At 43.0% G+C, this 23,435-nt stretch overlaps 1 protein-coding gene across 5 annotated transcripts in view; it reads right to left on the bottom strand.

The window, feature by feature from the left end:
- MED12L (mediator complex subunit 12L) overlaps positions 1 to 23,435 on the bottom strand; it is a 180,444-nt gene that overhangs the window by 30,181 nt on the left and 126,828 nt on the right. For all 5 annotated transcript variants that reach the window (XM_088669804.1, XM_035132415.3, XM_088669805.1 and 2 more), the window contains 13 exons: positions 21,497 to 21,617; positions 17,168 to 17,263; positions 14,924 to 15,037; positions 13,449 to 13,651; positions 11,644 to 11,832; positions 10,640 to 10,714; positions 10,321 to 10,511; positions 9,323 to 9,484; positions 6,801 to 6,912; positions 4,201 to 4,290; positions 2,302 to 2,411; positions 1,693 to 1,828; positions 728 to 889 (listed from right to left, as the gene is read on the bottom strand). In XM_088669804.1, coding sequence (XP_088525930.1) covers positions 728 to 889; positions 1,693 to 1,828; positions 2,302 to 2,411; positions 4,201 to 4,290; positions 6,801 to 6,912; positions 9,323 to 9,484; positions 10,321 to 10,511; positions 10,640 to 10,714; positions 11,644 to 11,832; positions 13,449 to 13,651; positions 14,924 to 15,037; positions 17,168 to 17,263; positions 21,497 to 21,617 — 1,761 coding nt within the window. The remainder of the gene's footprint in view (positions 1 to 727; positions 890 to 1,692; positions 1,829 to 2,301; positions 2,412 to 4,200; positions 4,291 to 6,800; positions 6,913 to 9,322; positions 9,485 to 10,320; positions 10,512 to 10,639; positions 10,715 to 11,643; positions 11,833 to 13,448; positions 13,652 to 14,923; positions 15,038 to 17,167; positions 17,264 to 21,496; positions 21,618 to 23,435) is intronic.

The following is a 23,435-nucleotide window of genomic DNA, read 5'->3' as shown; positions in this document are numbered from 1 at the left end:
GACCACACACTAAGCCACCTCATGAGAAGAGAAGACTCCCTGGAAAAGACCCTGATGTTGGGAAAGATGGAGGGCACAAGGAGAAGGGGACGACAGAGGACGAGATGGTTGGACAGTGTTCTCGAAGCTACGAACATGAGTTTGACCAAACTGCGGGAGGCAGTGCAAGACAGGAGTGCCTGGCGTGCTATGGTCCATGGGGTCACGAAGAGTCGGACACGACTAAACGACTAAACAACAACAGCATAGAATATTCACCATGGGGTACCAAAATCCACTCAGCTACAAATAAGTAAAGCCCCAGTCCAAATCTTGCCTCTATCATGGATTCACTTGGTGGCCTTCATAAGTCACTCAATCAGCTTCACTCTTCCCATCTATATTAGAGGGGCTGATATTATTAATGCACGTTATAGAGTTCTTCTAAGAATTTCTAACTAGGTAATGCATGCAGAGTTCTCTGAATATTTGGAAACTCTATGCATTTTTACAAGTATTATTATTAAGTGGAATGTTGCCTAATAGAAAGGACAGATAATTGTTTCTTTGCTTTGCAGAATATGGTAGAAGCTGTAATAACAATAGTTTTTTACATAACAGAAAAACATTCATGGCCTTCTGTGAATAAATGAGTTTAATGGATCTGATTAAAGGGCCACCAAGTTATCTTTTGACTGTCATATGCATGAGAAAGTTGGCACGCCTTAAAAGTAAAGTTTATTCTTGCCTGTTTCTTATCGATGGAGTCAAATCCAGCAATTTTGTTTCCTTTGGTATCAATTAGTGATCCCATAGGCTCACAAGCAATAATGTCACACATCTGCTTAGGCAAGGGAAGAAGTTGACGAACTTTGTCAATACTTTCTGAACACTTATCTCCCAGTTCTTTCTGCAAGGGGGTAAAAAGGACAAATGTAAGGAAGCATTTCACAATTCCAGACCAGAAATGTTTCATATGAGTCATTTCCCTGTACTTTTACTATTTTTATTTCGCAGTCTTCGCTGTGCCTTAAAATGTGCTTTATAAGCTATTTCCCCTCATCTAACTATAGAAATCTGCATTTAATGTAGAAGCTTAAAGAACAGATGAGCAATGGTGTCAGGGGAAAAAAATCATCTGCAGTTTTAGCATATCATATTGGGCCAAGCCAGAGAACCATGGACAGAAGTATCATGCATACCAAGTCAAGACATTTGTCCAACTAACCCAGAGTTGCCTGCTCTGACTTGCTGTGGTTCTACATATTCTTTGGGCATTGAACCTGGGACTATTTCCTTGCAAAGCATGAGCTATTGTTGTCATTCAAATACTGCATCTGTGATAAACAGTGCCTAACAGGCAAAGGGGCAAAAGCTCGGGTGTGTCACTGACATCTATTAGTTAGGCTAGATCCCTTTGGCTAATATAGATGCAACACTGCAGTTAAGACTGGGAAATGGCTATAGGCTCATGCCATTTCTCCTCCTGCCTCTTCTCTTGTGTGCTTGTTCCTGATCTCTTAACCAGGCTAGCAAATGACTTGTGCACCAAGCCTTTTTGTCCTGTTTCTTAATTCTTATTCATTAGTACATGATTCCCTTATTCCCTTATATCTACATAATCCTCCTTTACACACACAAAAGTGGGGGGAACTGCTAGAAAAGTGATTTGTTTAACAAAAGCATATTTCAGAAGTCAGACGGGAGACTTACTTTCAGCTTTTTCACCAAATTCATGTATGCTCTTTTGTTCTCTTCAGACCCCACCTGGGTTGCATTTGATAGGTCAGAAGCTAAGGTTCCATTGATCAACACACTCAGCATGTCAAGTACAGTTGTGAACAATTCACTAGGAGCATTAAGAAGAAAGCAGCGAATTACACCACAAAGAGCGAAAATAAATGTACTTCCATTTAGCCAAATGTTTACTACCGTATTCCCCTCTGGAATGTCATAATCCGATCTAAATTGGATTATGTGAGTCTCTGAAAGGAGGTCCTACCCCACCTGCTATTTTGCTTCATTGTGGTACTTTCCATGATTTCTAAAGTCTGAATAAATGCATGGCCCTTTTCTCAAGATACACTCTTGTTTCCTAAAAAATGCAGCAGGAGTAAGACACCTCCAGCCAACAAACATTTGTTTTCTTGGCTGTGTCTGAGAAAGCCCTAGTATCTTTGAACTTGACCTCACCAAGTCAAAGTTCCAGAAGATTCCTCTGGAAAATAATATGGCGGGAGCTATTTGAGACCCTTTTAGCAACTTTGGTATTCCACAGGGGAAAATAATAATGTTGCGTTATTATTAATGGTGCAGACGTACTTGTTTGTTTGCATGTCAACGGTTCCTGATGTTATTATTTGAAGGAGCAGAAGGGCCCAGTCTGTGGTCCACTGGGTACTTCTCTGCACCGTGTCAAACATTCCACCCACCTGAAATGTGAACCACATGAAAAGAATTGAAGATAAACATGATGGACCAAATGCATTGTGCTCTGCTTTATTTTATTTCATTTTTATTAATTGCGAACACGTAAATACATCAAATATACATAAATAAAACTAAAAAGGAAAATAGAGAATATAAAACGAAAAAAACAGAAGAATAAAAAATAAAAATAAATATTTTCATATCAACTTCTACATAGGGAGTTCAAGCCTTTTGTGCTCTGCTTTATTTATGCTTATGGCCTAATTACATTTATTCCTAGTATGTCCCTATTAGTAAGTTCCTTGGAGATCCCAAACAGCTCTGATATGTGGCTCTGGAGTAGCCATCCTTCTGTTGACATGTCCCTCCTGTGTCATAGAACCATACTGTGAATATGCTGCCATTAAGTGGCCAGTCCCTTGGAAGGTCTCTCCCGCACTTCATCTTAAAAAACAACAACCCAGCAGCCCCCCCCCCACCTACACAGATGTGGGAGTGGGTATGTACAGAGAGCGTGGGCAAAATCAGGATGTAACATGAGATTCAAATGACTGGTGGGCTGCCATGTTGCATTGTGTCTAGCACAGCACCATGTTTGTTACACAGTGCTATGCTAGATACAAAGAACACAGTGGTGTTCTATGAGGGGTCTTGCTGCACCCTAATCTTTCTGCCTGCATCAGTGCAAGACTATAGCCTCGGAGTTCCTCTCATACTAAGTGCTTGCCACGTTACCTGCACACACAAATGTGTAACGATTTTACACGGTCTTCATTTTCCAGTTTCAATATGCAGCTTTTTTTATATTACGGATATGAATATCACATTTCAGGAAAATAACTTGCAGGGTTTGGGACTAGATGACCCTTGCAGTATCTTCCAAATTCTGTGAGAATGTCTCCCATAGGGTTGTTCCCCCCCCCCCCCAGATCAGGAAGCACAGGCAGCCAGGGAGACTACAGAGCACTGAATAAATGTTTTAATGGGAAGAAAAAGTACATGCGGCAACAATAAAAGTAAGCTCAATCCTGCGACAATGGAAACTGAAATTCTAAAGCAGGCTGGAAAAGAGGTCAAATAACAGGTAAAGAAATTGGAGGGCAGGTTTCAGCACAGAACCATTAGGCTTGCCCTATGTCCTCTTTTTCCAGGACACACCCTCTTTTTCATAGTTATGTAAAATGAGAGTCGTCATAGTGATCCATTAGTTAGAAGTAGAAGTTCAAATGTGTCCTCTTTTTTGCTCTTCAAAATATGGCAACCCTTGTTGGAGTTTGCAAGGGAGCAATTAGTGTTTTGACTACAGGCTAGGGAGACATAGCGCGGGAGAAATTTGCCTGGAGGCAAGAGGACCTAGTAACAGCTCGGTGATTGGCTGAGGTCTCTCAGATAGGCAGCATGACTTATGACATTGTTTGGCTAGTTAGGAGTAATCTGGAGTGCTTGGAGAGTGATGAAGTCCGTGTCTGTATACAGTAACTTGTATATAGCTTGTGAGTTTACTGCCGTATATAATAAACTACAAAATCAAGTTACTAGTCGTCAGCTTTGTTCCTGATTGTCGTCCTGACTGAGCAGTCTCAATCATTGCCTAGGAAAAGCTGCACTACTCTGCTAAGTTGTGCATCATTGAAGAAGTTCAGAGGTGAAGAGACTGGTCCTAGTAGCATGCGAAAGGACTTCAGAAAGTGCTCACAGGCTTCAGAGTTTTAACAACCCTAGGAGCAGTTTTACTGAGGAATGATATAAAAAAAGTCTAAATCTAAATAAATAATTGTGTCTTTTTCTCACCAAATTAAGACGAAGTTGCAGAGCGTCATGCATCATCTGTCTAGCTTTAACATCATTCTGGTATCTTTCTTCCCTCCAGTTGCTTAATATCTAGGAACAAAAATCCGATTAACTTAAGCATGTTTACTTTAAACCTTAACATTACTCATTCCTGGTCAGCATTATATATATATATATATATATATATATATATATATATATATATATAAACTCTTTTCACCCACTTCTGTTAAACACTTCTCACTAATTTTGCTGCTTGTTAAATTTCTGCCTGCTATAATTTATTACCCTGTATCTTCTCTTGCCCAATTTAACTGATACTTTCCATTATTTTTACTTATGAAGTCCCATCTGTGGAGCCATTCAAAGAAAAAGTTGTCCTCTTATCTGGTCAAAGAACCACTTGCAAATACATTCTCCTCCGAGTGAAACTCCACACATGCATGGGCTCCCCAAAAGTTGCCTGTGAGAAGTCATCATTTTCCACTGAGCACACAAATTCCTTTCATTTGATAAGTGAGAAAGGGAAGCTTCTGAATCACACTCTACAGATAGCTTCTCTCAGTGGCTGTTAATACTTTCTACAGATTGCAAGCAGAGTTGCAAGGATGGTAAAGTAAGAAATATATCAGATCCAGATTAAAGTACTGGGAGGAAGGAGAAAGGCTTGAAGGCAGCCAAAACAGAAATGGAGGAGGGAAGTGTCAGAAAATGGAATAGTTAGAAACTATATCTAAAATGAATTTTGTTACATGCTAACTGTGTGTTTTACAGTGGCCTGGGAGCTGCTCTCGTAGTACTGTAGTTACACATAGATGGAGGAGCAGGGCAAACAATAAGGCATCTGTCCACAACAATACGAGTCCTTACTTGGGAATGACTAAAGAATTGTCATATGCTCTGTGTACATAGCTCTTCTACCTAGTCATTACAGTCGTACCTTGGAAGTCGAACAGAGTCCATTCCAGAAGGTCTGTTCGATTTCCAAAACGTTCGGAAACCAAATTGCAGCTTCTGATTGGCTCCTGCAGCCAATCAGAAGCCACAGAAGCCCTGTCGGACATTCGTGTTCCGAAGAACGTTTGCAAACCAGAACACTCAGGTCTGGATTTGCGGCATTTGGGAGCCACAACGTCCGAGTACCAAGGCGTTCGGGATCCAAGGTACGACCGTACTAGGCTGGTTGTGGGGGCATACCAAAACTAAGTGGCTCACTTTTCATGATAGCAGCAAAGGAATCAAGCACTGAAATCAAGGGTCAAATGCTGGGTTCTGTCACCTTCTAATCTATCTTACAAACTACTGTATTAACAACTGAAGTGGCAACATGCCCCACATTAGGCCTAGTCTATTCATCCAGCAGAATGAGGTGGGAATGAGGTATTAGACTAAAACGTACCTATTTGGACCACACCCATGGGGGCTGAAGGTGTGGAAGCCTTTTTTTAAAAATAAAATAAAATTCTACACATACACAACACTTCCTACAAGTAAAAAGTCGGTGCAAAGGGATCAGGCTGGGCTAGAGCCTTTCTCCCATTCTCACCTGCAGATAATGTATTTTTTACATGGGAGAGCGATCAAAATTGATGTCCCCCAACTTCAGTCAAAAATAATACAATACATTCTATCAGAATATGACCATCTCATTGACCTCCATGCGTAGGCAATGCCTTGATGTGCTTTAGGCCAGGATCCAAAGAACTCCAGAACCTATTTTGTGAGTCAGTGGGTTCAGGATTTCAGATTCCCAGAACTCCAAATTTGCAGTGCCATGCGGCAAATCATTACTGGAACTGTGGGAAGTTTCAAGAGCAGACCTATGCTATATAGCATGATAGACTAGTGCTCCAAGAAATAGAAATAAAAAGTCCCACACAAGTCACTGATCTCACTTAAAAGTAGCATTTTGTAGCCTGGTATAAGGCTGTGTGCACATTAGGGACCTTAAAATGCATTAAGGTCATTTTTCCCTGCTGCATTTCAAGTCACATTTTTACATTGCTGTACACACCAGGGAGGGAGCTGGGATGTCTTCACTCGATGCAAACTACCCAATTTATTTGCCTGTGTCTGCATTTTCCCCACAACTCCAATTCAGTGAATCAGTGAAGGCTGCAAGTGCGCAGCAAATATCTGAAGTGTTCACTGCTTGTCTTTTCAGATCAAATTGAGCCTGATTTGAGGGGAATCACATCTAACAGCTGTGCTTCTCAAGAAACTATAGGATACATATAGATTGTGGGTAACTTGGCTTCAAACATCAGCAGTGGGAGAGCACTGGAGCCAGAGTAAACAGTAATGTGTGCATAGTCTTAGTACCTAAAGTGAAGACGCTGCAGATGCAGTACAGAACAACAAGGGAAGCTCAATGTCACTTTGCCAGCAGGAATTACTTCTATCCTGAGAAAGTTTGCCATTTTTCTTTTCTTTTTTAATGCAGATGGTTTTGTGTTGTTTTTTAAATAAAAAATCAGCTAAACCTTCTGTCATTTCTCTCCACGGATGGCCTTTCAAATATGGTTCTCTGTGTGCCTGAGTCCATTAGTATAATTGATTTTCATCTGATGCAGAGCACAGAATTATCTGCTTCTTTTTACCTGATTAACTTGATTTTGTAGAGATGTTAGAAGCCCTTCTCGCTGCTCATCCTGTCCCTTAAGGCAAGTAAGTACCAAAGAAAGGAAAGGTTGCTGACTCAAAAGAGACATGCTTTAAAAGAGGCAGAGACAAGATTCAATTAGTAGTGTTACTTTGATATTTCCTGTCTCCAATCCCTTCCTTCCCTGTGTCTACTCTTTCCCTAACAGGGGTTTTCTTCATGTGCGCTGTTATCGCTGTTTTAGCAAGCTAAAAAAAATACTCACGCGCTAAAAGCCAAACATTAGGACAGAGGTTCTTCAAACCATGGATTTCCCTGGAAGCTCCCAAGGAGTTCATCAGCGGGAATATTGGTAACAGCTGCCACAAGATGTGGTGAGATGTCATTAAAGGTGGGAGCTGGGCAAATCCATGGAGGGTAAGTCTGTGCTGCTTGTGAGCTTCCCAGAGGTATCTGGTTGGTCACTATAGGAAACAGGATGCTGGATTAAATGGACCATGGGTCTGATGCCACAGCGACCCTCCTTATGGTTTTATGACAAGCAAGCATCTCTTCAAAAGAACGTGTCTATATATCATTACTGATATTCTTCCATAATATGTGGCCTCGGGGATAGGGTTACCAGACTCAATAGAGGACAGGACTTCTGTGCCTTCAACTGCCCTGCTCTCTTTTGAGTCTGGAAACCTTAAAGAGAAACCAGCAGACCCTTTGCTTGGAAATTAAACAAAGGGTCTGCTGGTTTCTCTTTAAGGTTTCCAGACTCAAAAGAGAGCAGGGCAATGAAAGGCACAGAAGTCCTGTCCTCTATTGAGTCTGGCAACCCTACTCGGGGAACTCTGCAAATGTTGCATAGGTGCCCTAGCTAAACAAAGTGCACCACAGGACACACCTAAGTCTCTTCTGCAATATGCAGGTGGTACGTGGTGTGCAGATCAGTGCAGAAAGTGTTCCGAGAGGGTAGGGAATTTGAAAATCACTGCATTGTGACCATGGTATAAAGGGAGGCCAACACACTTGTGTAAAATGTGTGATGGTTTTTAAGTTGGCAGCTTCTTTTGGAGGAGGATGAAGAAGTTCCTGTCTCATCACTTCCTGTCTCATCAGAAAAAGAACTCTCACATCCCCTTATCCTTTGAGGAAAGCAAGCTGTCTCCACATCTTCCACGGCTATCTATAAAAAGAAGATGTGAAAGTTCTCCTTCGGACAATGCAGAAGAATGTAATACACTGGCACTCTCTGCTCTCTCCATCACCCTCCCTTTTGTGTGGCACTTCCAAAGCAGCCTTTAATGAAAGCCAGAGGAATGTACAGTGTTCCTATCCTATCCAGGTTTGCAGGAAGCCTAAGGCATTGCGCTTTTAATGGCGTGCCACAATGCTTATCAGGAAGTATCGTTCAGTATTGCTAATTAAGCAAAGTAAAGGTATATGGGACATGGGACCCAGGTGGCGCTGTGGTTAAACCACTGAGCCTAGGGCTTGCTGATCAGAAGGTCAGCGGTTCGAATCCCTGTGACGGGGTGAGCTCCCGTTGCTTGGTCCCAGCTCCTGCCAACCTAGCAGTTCGAAAGCACGTCAAAATGCAAGTAGATAAATAGGAACCGCTACAGCGGGAAGGTAAACGGCGTTTCCATGTGCTGCTCTGGTTTGCCAGAAGCGGTTTTGTCATGCTGGCCACATGACCTGGAAGCTATACGCCGGCTCCCTCGGCCAATCATGCGAGATGAGCGCGCAACCCCAGAGTCGGTCACGACTGGACCTAATGGTCAGGGGTCCCTTTACCTTTACCTTTACCTAAAGGTATATGGACAATTAAGAACTAGTTTAAGGCAGATTAAGATCAACACAGTAGTTAAAAAGAAAGTATGATCTGAATTTTCAGCCATGAAGTGGGAAATGCAGGAAAAAAAGAAAGGAAAGAAAGGGAAAATGTTGTTTTTAATGTAAGCTTTTGAATACAGACAAGCAATTTCATGCAGAGAATTTGAATACTGTAGTTTATTGTGAAACATCTAATAACATATGTATTCATGCATACATCTGAGCATGTCATTTCTTGACACCTAATCAGAATCCCATATGAGATCTTTTTATTTGAGGGTGAGAAGTAAGTATCATTTTAATGATGAGTAGAATCAATTCAGCTGTGGTGCTACTTTCAGTAAATTCTAACTCATTATTGGTCCTTTTTTTAAACTGTGCTGTTTCCAGAGCATCAACTGGGGCATTAAGAAGGAAAACATAGTCTTGCTTATGTGCTACATTTCTTCCTAAATGCAACCAAACTGCAACCTACCTTTCACATAATAACTGTATTGGGGTGGGGGGAGAGAATGTTGCAGGCTTATTTCATAAAACAAACCTTGACTGAGTGCACAAACATGTCCGATTTACAATCGCAGGATTGGAATACTTGTAATAAAAAGCACAAACTCTCCCTAGCCAGTCTCTGCATCAGATATTCCCAGTGAAAAGTTGCAGCATCCCACCCCCACCCACCCCCCGGGTCATTTCTACCTCTTTTGCTTCTGCCTGTCTCTCTCCTTCTTTGAAGACGATCCCAAATGCTGGCCTTTCTCTAGCTCTTCTCCAGCTGCTTTCAAGACTCTGCCTTGAACAGAGGTAGGCAGCTTCGCAATCAGGGGAGACACTAGCCAAGCGCCTCGCCTCTCAGAAGAACTAAAAGCATGAAACATACAAGACATTTCAAACAGATTATTACTCAAGTTACAGGTAGGTAGCCGTGTTGGTCTGACGTAGTCGAAACAAAGTAATAAAATTCCTTCCAGTAGCACCTTAGAGACCAACTAAGTTTGTCATGGGTATGAGCTTTCGTGTGCATGCACACTTCTTCAGATACACTGAAACAGACTTCTGTTTCAGTGTATCTGAAGAAGTCATGCACACAAAAGCTCATACCCATGACAAACTTACCGTAGTTGGTCTCTAAGGTGGTACTGGAAGGAATTTTTTTATTTTGTTTAGATTGTTACTCAGTATTCTCAGTTTTTTTCCTTCAAAGCACTATATGCATGTGTGTGAGCTACAGGTTTTGCAAACTACTTGAAACAAGGCAGACAGGTAGATTTAAGCCAATACAGTTCAATATAACTTTAAGCAAGTTGTGAGCTGAAGTTCCACATCCCAGTCCCAAAGTTTTTTGGGGGTATGCTTTTTGATACGTATGCGGAGGACTTGAGCATGCAGAAATTCCCATTCATTGCAGCTGAAGAACTAATGTTTATACCTCTTGGTGTGCTCACAATGCATGATCAACCAAACTGAGAAATTCTCACAGGCAGAGAAACTCTGCACATGCACTGGAACTTCTGAGCCCAGAACAAATCACTGGACTGGGGAGGCTTTTCTGGGCTTTGACTACTGGCTTTTGGCTCCTTGAAATTAGCACCACAATTATTATTAAATGCAACCCTCCACGCTCACAACACGCTCACTCATGTTAAAAAAAAAATGCACATCATTTCATCTTTATCCATTCAGGCAGAGAACATTACCTTAGAAATGTCTTTTTACTGTTCTGCCTCGTAATATGTGTGTCAGCGTTTCCAACAGAGTTTGGACTGAAGAGGCCTATACCAGAGTTAGAAGAGTTATTGTTTAGATCAGCGGATTGCTGAAACACCTCTATCGTCGCCTTTGCAATATTATCCAACAAGCTGTTCATTTCAGCCACAGACCCAGAACCCTACAGTAAAACATAAGTAAACTAGCACATTCATGATATCTTTGCTCGCACACTAGGTTATTTTGTTTTGTTTTGTTTTTTAAAGGAAAACTTTATCGAATGAAACATTTATGTAAGGCAATACTCACAGGCTCCTTCATACACTGTTTGATCGTCAGCTGGAGCTCCAACCACGATTGGCGGAGAGTCCACTGATCTAAATTCTGTGCAAAGAATGACAAATAGTTGGGTCACCATTAAACAGGGCATGTGATATCATTGTCTGCGTATCATTGTCTTTTCTATATGCATGTAGGATGCATTTGGTTCAATCTTTCTGCTTACGGATGGGATCGGTGGGAAAGGTAAGGGCGCCTTGCCTTGGGGAAGAGCCTGTTCCTGATTTCACCCCCACCTTAAAGCATAGCTTTTAGCTGATCTTGACTAAGGGCAGAACTACATGTTATAGGTAAAGGTTTTTTTAAAAAAGGTAAAGGACCCCTGGACGGTTAAGTCCAGTCAAAGGCGACTATGGGGTTGTGACGCTCGTCTTGCTTTCAGGCCAAGGAAGCCAGTGTTTGTCCACAGACAGCTTTCTGGGTCACGTGGCCAGCATGACTAAACCGCTTCTGGTGCATGGAACACCATGACGGAAACCAGAGTGCATGGAAATGTTGTTTACCTTCCCACCGCAGCGGTACCTATTTATTTACTCACACTGGTGTGCTATCGAAGTGCTTGGTTGGCAGGAGCTGGGACCAAGCAACGGGAGCTCACTTCGTCACAAGGATTTGAACCGCCGACATTCTGATCGGCAAGCCCAGAGGCTCAGTGGTTTAGACCACAGCGCCACCCGCATCCCTACATTCAGTGACCACGAGAAGAAACCATACTAATGCAGGCAGGCAGGAATCTTGTATGGAGCCTCCCTCCATACACTAGCTGCACACATACAGAGTTTCTTCACATTTCTGGCTAGCGTATGCTTCATTAGCAGAAGGGGTTGTGGCTGGCAGGAAAGACTTGATTCCCCTCTACCTTAATTGTATCCCTTTACAAGGGATGGTATGTACACAGGGACAAAAGGGTCTAACATGTGGTGGGAGCAAGAGGAAAGAACATCAAATACAAAGCCTTTATTTGGTCTGGTTACCTGAAGAATGCGCTTGATGTGTTGTCTCTGAGGATTGTCACCCTCTGCACATTCTTTAACACCATGAGGATAACAGATAAGCTGCAACAATTTTTGTGCTTGCTTGTTTGAAAGGACTGGGTCCAGGATAAGATCTTTGTCAGTACACAGTCTTTCGGGTTCTTTCAAGCAGTGTTCTCCCACCCACTCCTATCAACAAAAAGTTGAATTGAACTTTAATAACAGCAAAGGCAATGTTTGTTTGTTTGTTTGTTTTGCTTGTAACGCATAATAAAAAAATCAACATTGTTCAGGTTGAATCAGACTCATGCTAGCACTGTGAAAAAGCTATACTTTACATTAAATCCAAGTCCATTATGCAAAATATTTAACAAGGAAGAATTTAGTTAAATGTTTTTTTAAGACAATCAATCTTTTTCTCTGGTTCTACTCTCAGGTATTCTGACTGAATACTCAAGGGACCCTTTAAAAAGAAAATCACAATGTTAAGCTAAACTCTCAAATGAATTCCAGCTGTAAGGTAAAGGTAAAGGGACCCCTGACCATTAGGTCCAGTCATGATCGACTCTGGGGTTGTGGCGCTCATCTTCCGTTATTGGCTGAGGGAGCCGGCGTATAGCTTCCAGGTCATGTGGCCAGCATGACTAAGCTGCTTCTGGCAAACCAGAGCAGCACACAGAAATGCTGTTTACCTTCCCACCAGAGCGGTACCTATTTATCTACTTGCACTTTGATGTGCTTTCGAACTGCTAGGTTGGCAGGAGCTGGGACTGAGCAACGGGAGCTCAGCCCGTCGCGAGGATTTGAACCGCCGACCTTCTGGTCGGCAAGCCCTAGGCTCTGTGGTTTAACCCACAGTGCCACCCGCGTAATCACAACTATACTCATATGTCTGAGGGAAAACTTCATGACACAAGGAAGACAAGAATGGTGGGATCACAACCACACCTGCACAGCTTTCCTATCTGTTGAGAAGTTCAACCATGGGGACAAAGTTTACATGGGAGCCACAGCCATAAAATCTAACATGCCTAGACCTGAATTGCACAGCTAATTCCTGAATATAGCATAAGCTATCAGCTGCACAGTTAGAGGCTTATTCTTTCCGAGTTTAATCAATGAGGCTGCAGGGCTAGATAAACCTGTCACAGGTCACAGCTTCCTTTGCCCCTAAGAAAACATGTGTTTTGTTTTGTTTTTGTTTAACTAAGATAACATTGTGCGGTCCAGTGTACCCCAAGAGGCTTTGCATGGCCGGAGTGTGGGCTTGTTCTCACATGTGTGTATATGACGACTCAATCTTCATCCCTTGATTACTCAGCCAAAATATGGGAACCTTGGATAGATATCTGGCAATATCGAAGTCAGTCTGGACAGATCAATCTATGACGGCTCAGTCGCACACAAGTCTTCACTTCATGCCATAGTTGCCAACAGTGTATACAAGTTTATAGGAGGGAATGACCTGGAAGCCCTGACAACCAAATCCATATTGCTTTTTTTTATTACATTCATGCTCCAACTTTTCCTCCAAGAAGCTCAAGGTGGCTTATTAATTCCCTCTCCCTTTTTTATACCCATGAAAACCCTGTGAAGATTAAGCTAAGGTGTTGTGGCTGTCCCAGGTCATCTTCAGGGTTGAGTGGCTTCCCCAGCTACCTTCCTCTACCCCCATCACCCACCTATATTTATGAAAGCATGTCATGGGTGTCTTTGCATTCCTGGAATTTGGCAACAATGATTACTCTGGAAAAAATAAATTCATATATACAAATAAACAGAGAAAAACCAAAGGGTTATGCTACCTGCTGGCATATACTTCTTAGCACATATCTAGCATATTCACTGAGACTAGCAGTTTCTATGGAGAATGGTTTTCCACATGATTTCAAAGAATGTGAGGCGGCATCCCATATCTCATCTTCATTAAGGTCACCTAGTAATCTTCGCACTGAGTAATCTGACTTCTTCAAGGAGGGCATGCTATTGCTTCCAATTTCCGCATCACCTATGGAGTAGAAGCAGCACAAAGATGAAGAGTATTATTACTGTTTAACTATCAAAAACAACCTGGGCAAGTGCCACAAGAAGGATGTTCACAAGCTGGAATGTGTGCAGAGGAGAGCAACCAAGATGATCAAGGGTCTGGAAGCTAAGCCTCACAAGGAGAGCTTGAAGGAGCTGGGTATGTTTAGCCTGGAAAAAGGGGAGACTGAGAGGAGATATGATAGCCACCTTCAAATATCTTAAGGGCTGTCACATGGAAGAGGGAGCATGCTTGTTTTCTCCTGCTCTGGAGGGTGGGACTCAAGGCAACAGCTTCAAGTTACAAGAACGGAGATTCCGACTAAACATTCAGAAAAAAACTTTCTGAAAGTCAGAGCTGTTCGGCAGTGGAACAGACTCTTACAAGAGGTGATGGACTCTCCTTCCCTGGAGGTTTTTAAGCAGAAGTTGGATGACCATCTATCATGGATGCTTTAGCTGAGATTCCTGCATTGCAGGGGGCTGGACTGGATGACCCCGGGGTCCATCCCAACTTTGATGATTCTTTGATTGTAAGCAATCCTGCTGAAGCTGAATTTTTAGACCCACTGGGTAGCAGGAAACAGAAAATTTTAATACAAATGCCTCATCTATTGTATGATTAATCCTTAAAACATCAGATTTTAAGATATATGGTAACTGTAGCTCAGGGATGGGGCACTTCTGATCCCTTCCATCTTCCCTGATCACTGGTCATGTTGGGTGGGGCTGATGCAAGTTCAACATCTGAGGGGAATGGACAGACCCATGCTCTAGACCAGGCACCCCCAAACTTCGGCCCTCCGGATGTTTTGGACTACAATTCCCATCTTCCCCGACACCTGGTCCTGTTAGCTAGGGATCATGGGAGTTGTAGGCCAAAACATCTGGAGGGCCGCAGTTTGGGGATGCCTGCTCTAGACCAGTGGTCCTCAACCTTGGGCCTCCTGATGTTTTGAGACTACAATTCCCATCATCCCTGACCACTGGTCCTGCTAGCTAGGGATCATGGGAGTTGTAGGCCATAAACATCTGGAGGCCCAAGGTTGAGGACCACTGCTCTAGACAATGTTACAAAATCAAAATCAATTTTTTTGTGTGTGTGTAAGACTTCAGCCTCACAGGGCAAGCCTAAGCCTAAGCATGTCTACTCACAAGTAAGAGTCCCACAAATTCAATGGTACTTTCTCCTAGGAAACTTGGTATGGGGCTGCAGCCTTAACCATGAAATGAAGAACATTAAATGTGATCTTACCGAGCATCAGTATTGCTTTCAGCACAGCAAACACAGCACCCACTTCTATGCTGTTGTGAGCAGCAGTTAAGAGGTGACGATCACAAGACGATCGAATTCCTGGGAAAGATTTCCCTGCGGGGAAAAAGAACAAACCCTTTCTTAATTGTCATTGTTTTTAGTGAACTTGGCTTCATTCTCCCCACCTAATTTTATACTAGGCTTCTAAACACTGCGGTGGACCTATTTTGTGGTGCAAGTGCAAGGATGTCAATACTATCAATACTACAAGTCTTAAAACAAATGGCCCAATGTACGCATGTGCCTGCCCAAGGCCACATCACACACTATAGAAGCAAGTGCATATTCAATATTCAAACACTGTCAATGGAATGTATCGATTTAGTTTTAGTATACAGTCTGAAATACCCGGTATGTGGCTCATGAAGCATGATTTTGTGATATTACACAGTTTTTTAAAGTTAAGCGTGTGTGCGCGCGTGCACCCCTCCCCCTTATCTTCTAGAGGGCACTGGGATTTAAACTGCAGTGCGAACATTTCATCCAGTTTCCCTGAATGGATGCAAGGGGGAAGGCAGTGGGGAACTTAATTGAATAGTACAAACTATGATTCATTTAACGAGGAGGAGGAAGAAGGGAAGGAAGGAAGAACAATTCAGCTAAGTATACTGTTAAAAATTAGTGTCTAAACAACAAATAGGATGGGATGAAATCAAATAAATTAGCTATCGTTGGGGTGATCATTTAGAGGCCTGGCTGCTGCCACAGAATCCTGATCTGTCACTCACATGCTGTGTGAGGGCTAAAAATACTGCTCTGCTGTTATTTTCATTCACAATCACTGTCATCTTCGCGGTTTCTTTTTCCTCTCTCAAATCTTTAAGGGCATGTACACACAGTGTAATAATGTGCATTCCGTGTGGGATGCAGGCACATTTTTGGGGTGATGTACACACAACACGGCCACCACCAGTGCTTAGCATGCGTGAATACGCTGAGTGGAATACGTCAATACATATTGCTTCATGAAACACAGCCACCTGTATGTAACGACAGCATGGATAGCAACTCTCCTTTTTGGCAATGCTATCATGTGAAGGTATGTATGTTAAGAGCTATGTATGTATGTGTTTTGTGAAGAAACGAAGCCTGATTGCTTCAAATCCAAGCGTGTACACAGCCTAACACTCTGTTGTTGAATCTCTTCAACCAACTCACCTCAGAACTCTCTCACCATCTTTTCAGAACGCCCCTATAAAAAGGACTTAAGGGCTAAAAGGGGCTACACATCAGAGAGTTAGAAAGAAAAAGCAGAAATATGCTTCCAAAACAACATACCAGGTGGTCCTTTGAACAAAATGGCTGTTTAAGGCTATAGGTCTGTGTCTCAGCAATGTCAATTTAAATAGGATTTTATCCAGTGCTATTCCAACTCACAGAAACCCCCCTGAAGTGAATAAACATGACTAATTTATTCTGTATACACACTACATGTTTAAAACACATTCAAAGATCATTCCCCCCTCAAAAATGGATAAGCAACAGTGCCCAGAATTCTTTGATGGAAAGAATGAGCTTTAGGCGTATTGTGTATACTCAGACTTAGGTTCACTAATTTCAGTGGCCCTACTTCAAATAGAACGTTGTTGTTAAATTTGTAAAAAGGTAAACTTAAAGGACCCCTGGACAATTAAGTCCAGTAAAAGGCGACTATGAGGTTGAGACGCTCATCTTGCTTTCAGGTTGAGGGAGCTGTCCACAGACAGCTTTCCAGGTCATGTGGCCAGCATGACTAAACCACTTATGGGCACAACAGAACACCATGACAGAAACCAGAGTGCACGGAAATGCTGTTTACCTTCCTGCTGCAGTGGTACCTATTTACCTACTTACACTGGTGTGCTTTCGAACTGCTGCATTGGCAGGAGCTGGGACAGAGCAATGGAAGCTCACCCCGTGGTAGGGATTCGAACCGCCAACCTTCTGATTGGCAAGCCCAAGAGGTTCAGTGGGTTTACACAGCGCCACCTGCCCTTTACCCATAGATCTTGGGGCGGTTCACAGCACAGAATTACAATTACAAAAACCACAAAATACATAATCAAAACAAAAACAAAGACATAAAAATAACCTCCCTTTCTCCTTTGCCAAGTGAACCTTCGGAGTCAGCATTATAAAATTCCTCTGAGAAACTGGAACGCAAAGGCAAGACAGAAGGTCTGGAAATAGATTTGAAGTATTTACCAGTAGGCAGCAGGGAAACCTCAGGTGTTTGAAAGAGGTGGAAGAGAAGCCTGCACGTCATCCTTGCCCCAGGCTCAGCATCTGGATCTCCACAAGCTGTGGGGAAAGGATGCAAACTAATCATTATACTACTGGAAACTAGCATTTGATTCCCAATATTTTATCTGAGCAGAAGTTTGAATCTAATTCATAACACTTTTATCAAGCAAACACAGAAAGTAATAGCTTGAACAGAAATACTGAGAAAGATATTAATGCTCTGCAAAACAATGATCCAAACAAATTTTCATTTAAATGTTCTTTTAGTCAATACCGCTTTTGCTCCCTTAACTTTTTCTATCTAACAATTGTTTTATCTGAAACATACACACACGCAAATGTTGGATTTGTTTAGCAGGTGCGTATTGACAAGGCAGCTTGTGAAAGAAAATGAGAAATATGAAAAATGTGAGCATGAGATTTTTCTGCAGCTTAACTGGGTAAAAGAAGAGAATGTTATCAAGATTTACTTGTGGGAAAACAAGAAGTGCCAGGGAAAAAAGTAGAAACAGACAAGATTCAGTCTGGGTGACGAGCACAAATAATGTCAAAGATGAGAAAAAGCCAAAAATTCCAGAAACATAATAATGTAAGTTACAGGTAGGTAGCCGTGTTGGTCTGGGTCGAAGTAAAATACAAAAATTCCTTCAGTAGCACCTTAAAGACCAACTAAGTTTTTATTTTGGTATGAGCATGCACACGAAAGCTCATACCAAAATAAAAACTTAGTTGGTCTTTAAGGTGCTACTGAAGGAATTTTTGTATAATAATGTAATCCCATCAGAGTGTGGGAAGATGACTACAGCTCATAACTTTGCAACATGCTGGCAGAAAACCAAAACCAGCAGAAATAATTTACATACTTATTTTATATATTTGTAAAACTGTCATACAAAAACACAGTACAGTGTACACCAGGGGTGTCAAACTCAAATTCATCGTGGGCCGCATCAGCAGTTTGGTCACCCTCAAAGGGCCGGTTGTATCTGTAGGAATATGTGTCCACTCTTTATTATCATAAATTATTGTCACTGCATTCAATTATTACTGTTTTTTGTAATAATGTAAGTAATAACTAGCTCTGAAAGCAGAAACATAGTCAGAATAATGGCAAGTAGATATTCAAATGTACAATTATTGTACAATTTATTGAAAAATGATTTTTGGTAACTGCACTGGGTGGTGGAGGCTCACTAGGGTTTCATGCAGGACCTTTGCAGAGCTACTAGTACCTGGAGATGCTGGGGTCCTTCTGCATGCAGGACAGATGTTCGGCCAGTGAGCCACCACCCTTCACCAAAGGGACCAGCTGAGGTTGACTCACTGGAGCTGCTCTCCTGGTTCCAGGGTTTAAGGGCCAGAAGTATAAAGCAGCATCCTATGTTTCTGAGGAGAGGGAGAGGGAGGGGAGGGGAGGGAGGAAGGGAGGGAGGGAGGGAGGGAGGAAGGAAGAAAAGAGGGAGTGGGAGGGAGAGAGGAAGGAAGGAAAGAGGGGAGAGAAAGAAGAGTAGGAAATAAGGAAGGGAATAAAGAAGGAAAGAAAAAGAAAGAGGGAGAGAAGACGGAAAGGGAGAAAGAAGGAAGTAGAGGGAAAGAAAGAATAAGAATGAGGGAGAGGAAGAAAGATGGGAAGGACGGAAGGAAGGAAGGAAGGAAAGAGGGAGCAGGAGGGAGAGAGGAAGGAAAGAGGTGAGAGAAAGAAGAGTAGGAAAGAAGGAATAAAGAAGGAGAGAAAAAGAAAGAGAGAAGACAGAGATAAAGAAGGAAGGAAGGAGAGGGAAAGAAAGAATAAGAACGAGAGAGAGGAAGAAAGAAAGGGAAGGGGGGGGTCGCCGCCTTGATTCAGCACCAGAAACGAGCGCGAAAGGACCCAGGGGCAAAAAGCATTTCCCGTGCAGCATGAGGCAGCGGGTGTCCGTTTTAGGAGAAGTGTGTAAAGCCTCAGAGTTGCACGTTCGTGAGGCTGAGCCGCTGCTGAGCTCACGTTCATGAGGCTGAGCCGCGGCAGGAGGAGGAGGAGGTGAGGCAAGAGGAGGCGGCGGAGGCTTGCCGGGTCGGTGCTCAGCAGCGCCGTGCGGAGAGTCCCGAGCCTCTGGGACGCAGCAGTGCTCTGTAGCACTTTGAATCCTCCTCCTCCTCCACGCGGCGCTGCTGGGTGCTTTGTCTGTGCTTCAGTAGCAGCAGCAGCCGTTTCCAGGCACCGAGCCGTGGCAGGAGGAGGAGGATTCAAAGTGCTACAGAGCACTGCTGCGTCCTACAGGCTCGGGACTCTCTGTGCAGCGCTGCCGGGCGCTGACCCGGCAAAGCTGCCTCCTCCTTCTCCTGCTGTGGCTCGGGGCGCTCCACGCAGCGCTGCTCCGGCCGCCTTTCTACCCCCCCCCCGGCCCCAGCTGTTTGTTGGCGCTGCGCTTCAGCAGCAAGGTCCCGCTGCTGGGTCCCGCTGGCTGGGGCGCTCGGCGGGCCACATGACGAGGTCTGGCGGGCCGGATTTGGCCCCCGGGCCTTGTGTTTGACACCCGTGGTGTACACCATGCAAAAACTGCAACAACCATAAAAACTTAAAATAACACGTTAGTAAAAAAAATCCATAAATACTGTTTGGATAAAAGAAAATTCAAATTTCAAAGGCCTGTCTAAACAACACTGTTCATAGGCAACGTCTAAAAGGTGAAGGCGACTGGGATTATTCCTCTAGTAGCAGGAAGTGCCACAGTACAGGGACTGCCACACTCAAGCCTTGGTCCCTAACAGAGGCTGGCCAAACCTCAGGGGCTTGGTGAACAATCAGAAGTGCTCCATCAGACAATATGAATAATTGAGGTGGAGAATAAGGGATCAGAAGGTTCTTCAAGTACTTTGGGCCAAGTTGGTTAGGGCTTTGTGAATTAACACAAGAACCTTGTACCTGCCTGGTAGCAAACTGGCAAAAATTGCTTGATTACAGAAGTAAGGACAACATTGACCCCATTCCCATGGACTTTGGAAGAAACATCTGAGGTCCCAAAGCCCCTCACTCTCAGGCCACCCAAATGAACTCTGGCCCTTCCCAAAACTGAGCCCTAGGCTGTTTGTAAGGTATGCATCATCAAACATGTGGCCCTTTTAAGAGAAACTGTTAGAAACCTGGACAGCTGAGTCAGAGGTGTGCCCTGGCTGGAGGAGCCAGTTGCTGCTTTGTGTAGCTCCCAGGCCTCATCAAGAATAAAGCTGAATTTGCCTTCAACTCAGCTTGCGGTGTGTTCACAGAAGCAGCAGAAGACAACAGAAGTGGTACCCACTGTTCCCCAAAACTGAGGCTTGGAGTCATAATGTGGATTTATAGCGCAAGCAAGCAATGAAGAAACAAAGTGCTTTAAAAACAAAATAGCACCAAGCTATAGACAGAGCAGGAAGTGGCTTACTTGGCATAGTTCCATTGCTCCCCATTTCCGTTTCAGCCACCCCAGATGTTTTTGTCCTTCCACCCTCACCACAACCAGGAAGTTGTGGGGCTTTGGGGTGGCTGTCTGCTTGGTTTTAATCTCTTAAACTACCACTACTCCAGTACTGAACATAAGAATAACCTGCTGGATCAAGCCAATAGCCCATTCAGCCCAGCATTCTGTTCTCACAATGGACAACGAGATGTCTATACAAAATCGCACTACTGGTGAGCTCTTCCACTGAAAGAGTGAGAAAAACAACTCCCCTTTTGCTCAGGAGATACTCCTGGCCTCCAGATTTGCTTTTTGATTATGTTATTGTCCACTTTGCCTAATCTAGCAGGGCATAGCAGCACCTTTCGATATGCAGGGAAAGGTGGTGATTGTTGGCTTCACCCTTGGCTATTGACGCCTTGAGTGCAATCCTAGGGATGTCTACTCAGAGGTAAGTCCAGCAAAGTGGAACAGTAAATGTGTGTAGATTGCAGTCTAAGAAAGAAGGGGAGATAGAAAGAAGGAAGGAGTGTGGGGTGGGGAAAAGATGAAGACTGCAGAAATAAAGAATGGATAATCTAAGATGTGAAATAAGAAGATTAGCATGTACAGGGTCTTTTTTGTTGTTGTTGTTTAGTCGTTTAGTCGTGTCCGACAACTGCAATTCAGTCCCAGCTATGTAAATCCATGACCACCACACTTAATCGGCCAAACATATTTAGAGCACCTTGCTTATCTATGCTTAAAAAAGAAAAGAAAAATCCCTAGATTCCAGAAAATGGTTTTATATGATTTATCATCCATACAAGGAACCATTTTTGCCTTCCAGTTTGAAGAGCAAAGTGTGGTTTTCAAGATGTCAGTGACAACTCACCTGCTGTAAGTAAAGAAGGAAGTGCAACGTGCTGAACAACATCCTCTAGGAAAAAACATTGCCGGGCTATGAGGATTGCAACAAAGGTAGCCAATGAATCATGGAACGATAGGTCACTCACCTTAAAGGGCAAAAAAGGATAAAAATGTTGCTAATTAAGCAGTTCTAATTAATCAGTTTGTGTCTTCTATACTGAAAGGAGAAATCCACTCCCATGATCATATGACTCAGCTGGCAGTAAATGAGAAGGTGACCTTCCACAAGCACAAGAAAGATGGGAAATGAGATCTGTTTGCTTGAATGTCTGAGCACCAGGTTATTCTGGAATCTGGACCATCAGCCACTCCACCCCCTTTCGCTCATTTGTATGTACAAAACATGTTGCCTTGATTTATTATGATTGTAGTGTGTACTGTTTGGCTGTATTTGTTTTCATTTCTTTATTGGAAAATTAAACAAAAAAGACTATCCATAAAAGACAGTGTGTGTGTCTGTGGCAAAGGCTGGGGACTGGTTCAGCCATAAGAAGAAACCATGATTTAGGATTATGTGAGTGAGCCCTAGGGATGTGGGTATCTTCCTCTCACATAGAACACAGGAAGTTGCCTCATACTGAGTCAGACCGTTGCTCTATTTTATCAGTTGTGTCTAATGCAATTCCTGACAGGTGCTCTCCAGGGTTTCAGACAAAGATCTTTACCAACCCTACCTGGAAATGGCACATATTGCATTTTTTTTCTTTCAGTGAATTTCAGCAATTTCCATACTTCCCCTTTCAAACCAAACCATCATTTTTTAGTTAGCTCTGCATGTGCATGCTTTTACCTTTGCATGTTCTGTGTATTATATGTGCTTTATTGCATGGACTTTATCATGCTGTTTTTATTACCTTCACTTGTCTGTTAAAATCTGTTTGCTCTTTCTTTCTTTCCTCGATTCTTTTTTAAATTTTTTTATTATTTTTGGCTATAACCTGAACTTGGTTGACCAATAAACTTTGGATTGGATATAGTTACTTCTGTCCAAGCAAACATGCCCTCCAAACCAGAATAGCAAACCATAGTTCGTTGGTTGCAACAGATGGAATTCCAGGTGGCATTAACATATTCAAGGGAAACTCTAATTTACTATACATTTAAAGCACATGGCGCGCCCCAAAGGATTCGGGGAACAGCAGTTTTCCCTTTACCGAGCTACAGTTCCAAGCACCCTTAACAAACTACTGTTCCCAGGATTCTTTGGGGGTTTGTCATGTGCTTTAAAACTTTACGTATATGGTAACTACACATGCTGAGTTGTTTCTTCTGTGCTATTTTATACTTTCTCCACTGTATGAACCCAGCTAGTCAAGATACGCAAGGCTGATGACATTGCTAGGTAGTGAAATCAGATTAGGCAGCATGGTGCTGGCCCCGAGAACAAATGAAAGGGTATTGTCCTTACCTAAGAATAGGGAGGAAGGAAACAGCATGTCCCAATAGTTAAGGCAAGCACAGCACAGCATAGCGAGACAAAGAGAGTCCACACATTCCTCGCTTCGCTGCACTGAAACAGCTTCATTGCAGCAGGTTGTAGCAAGACAGGGAACCATGGCCTACTGCCCCAGTTACCTTCGTAAAGGAGGAGGAGGACATCTGAGGAAGTCTCTCTCCAATAGAAGGTTGCAGGTAGGGGTGTTTTGGGGGTGGGAGTGAGGGGTGGGATGGGATGAGGAACAGGTTAGCCATCCCTGACCTGGGTTCTTAAACCACAGTTCTTAAACTAACCAAGATGAAATGCAATGAGAAATTGCATCAAAAGCAGACACAAGGGTATGCATGTAGAAGCCCATTATACCAGAAAAGGTCCATTTTTTTATTATTTAAAGCTTTAGCATTGTCTGTCAGGGCTGCGTATGTTAGTGATGAGGCAAAACCATGGGGCCAAATATTATTTCTGA

Source organism: Zootoca vivipara, chromosome 5 (assembly GCF_965207765.1).
Source record: "Zootoca vivipara chromosome 5, rZooViv2.hap1.1, whole genome shotgun sequence".
Lineage (NCBI taxonomy): Eukaryota > Metazoa > Chordata > Lepidosauria > Squamata > Lacertidae > Zootoca > Zootoca vivipara.
Note: the sequence above shows the minus strand (reverse complement) of the source record. Positions and strands in the feature narration are given on the sequence as shown.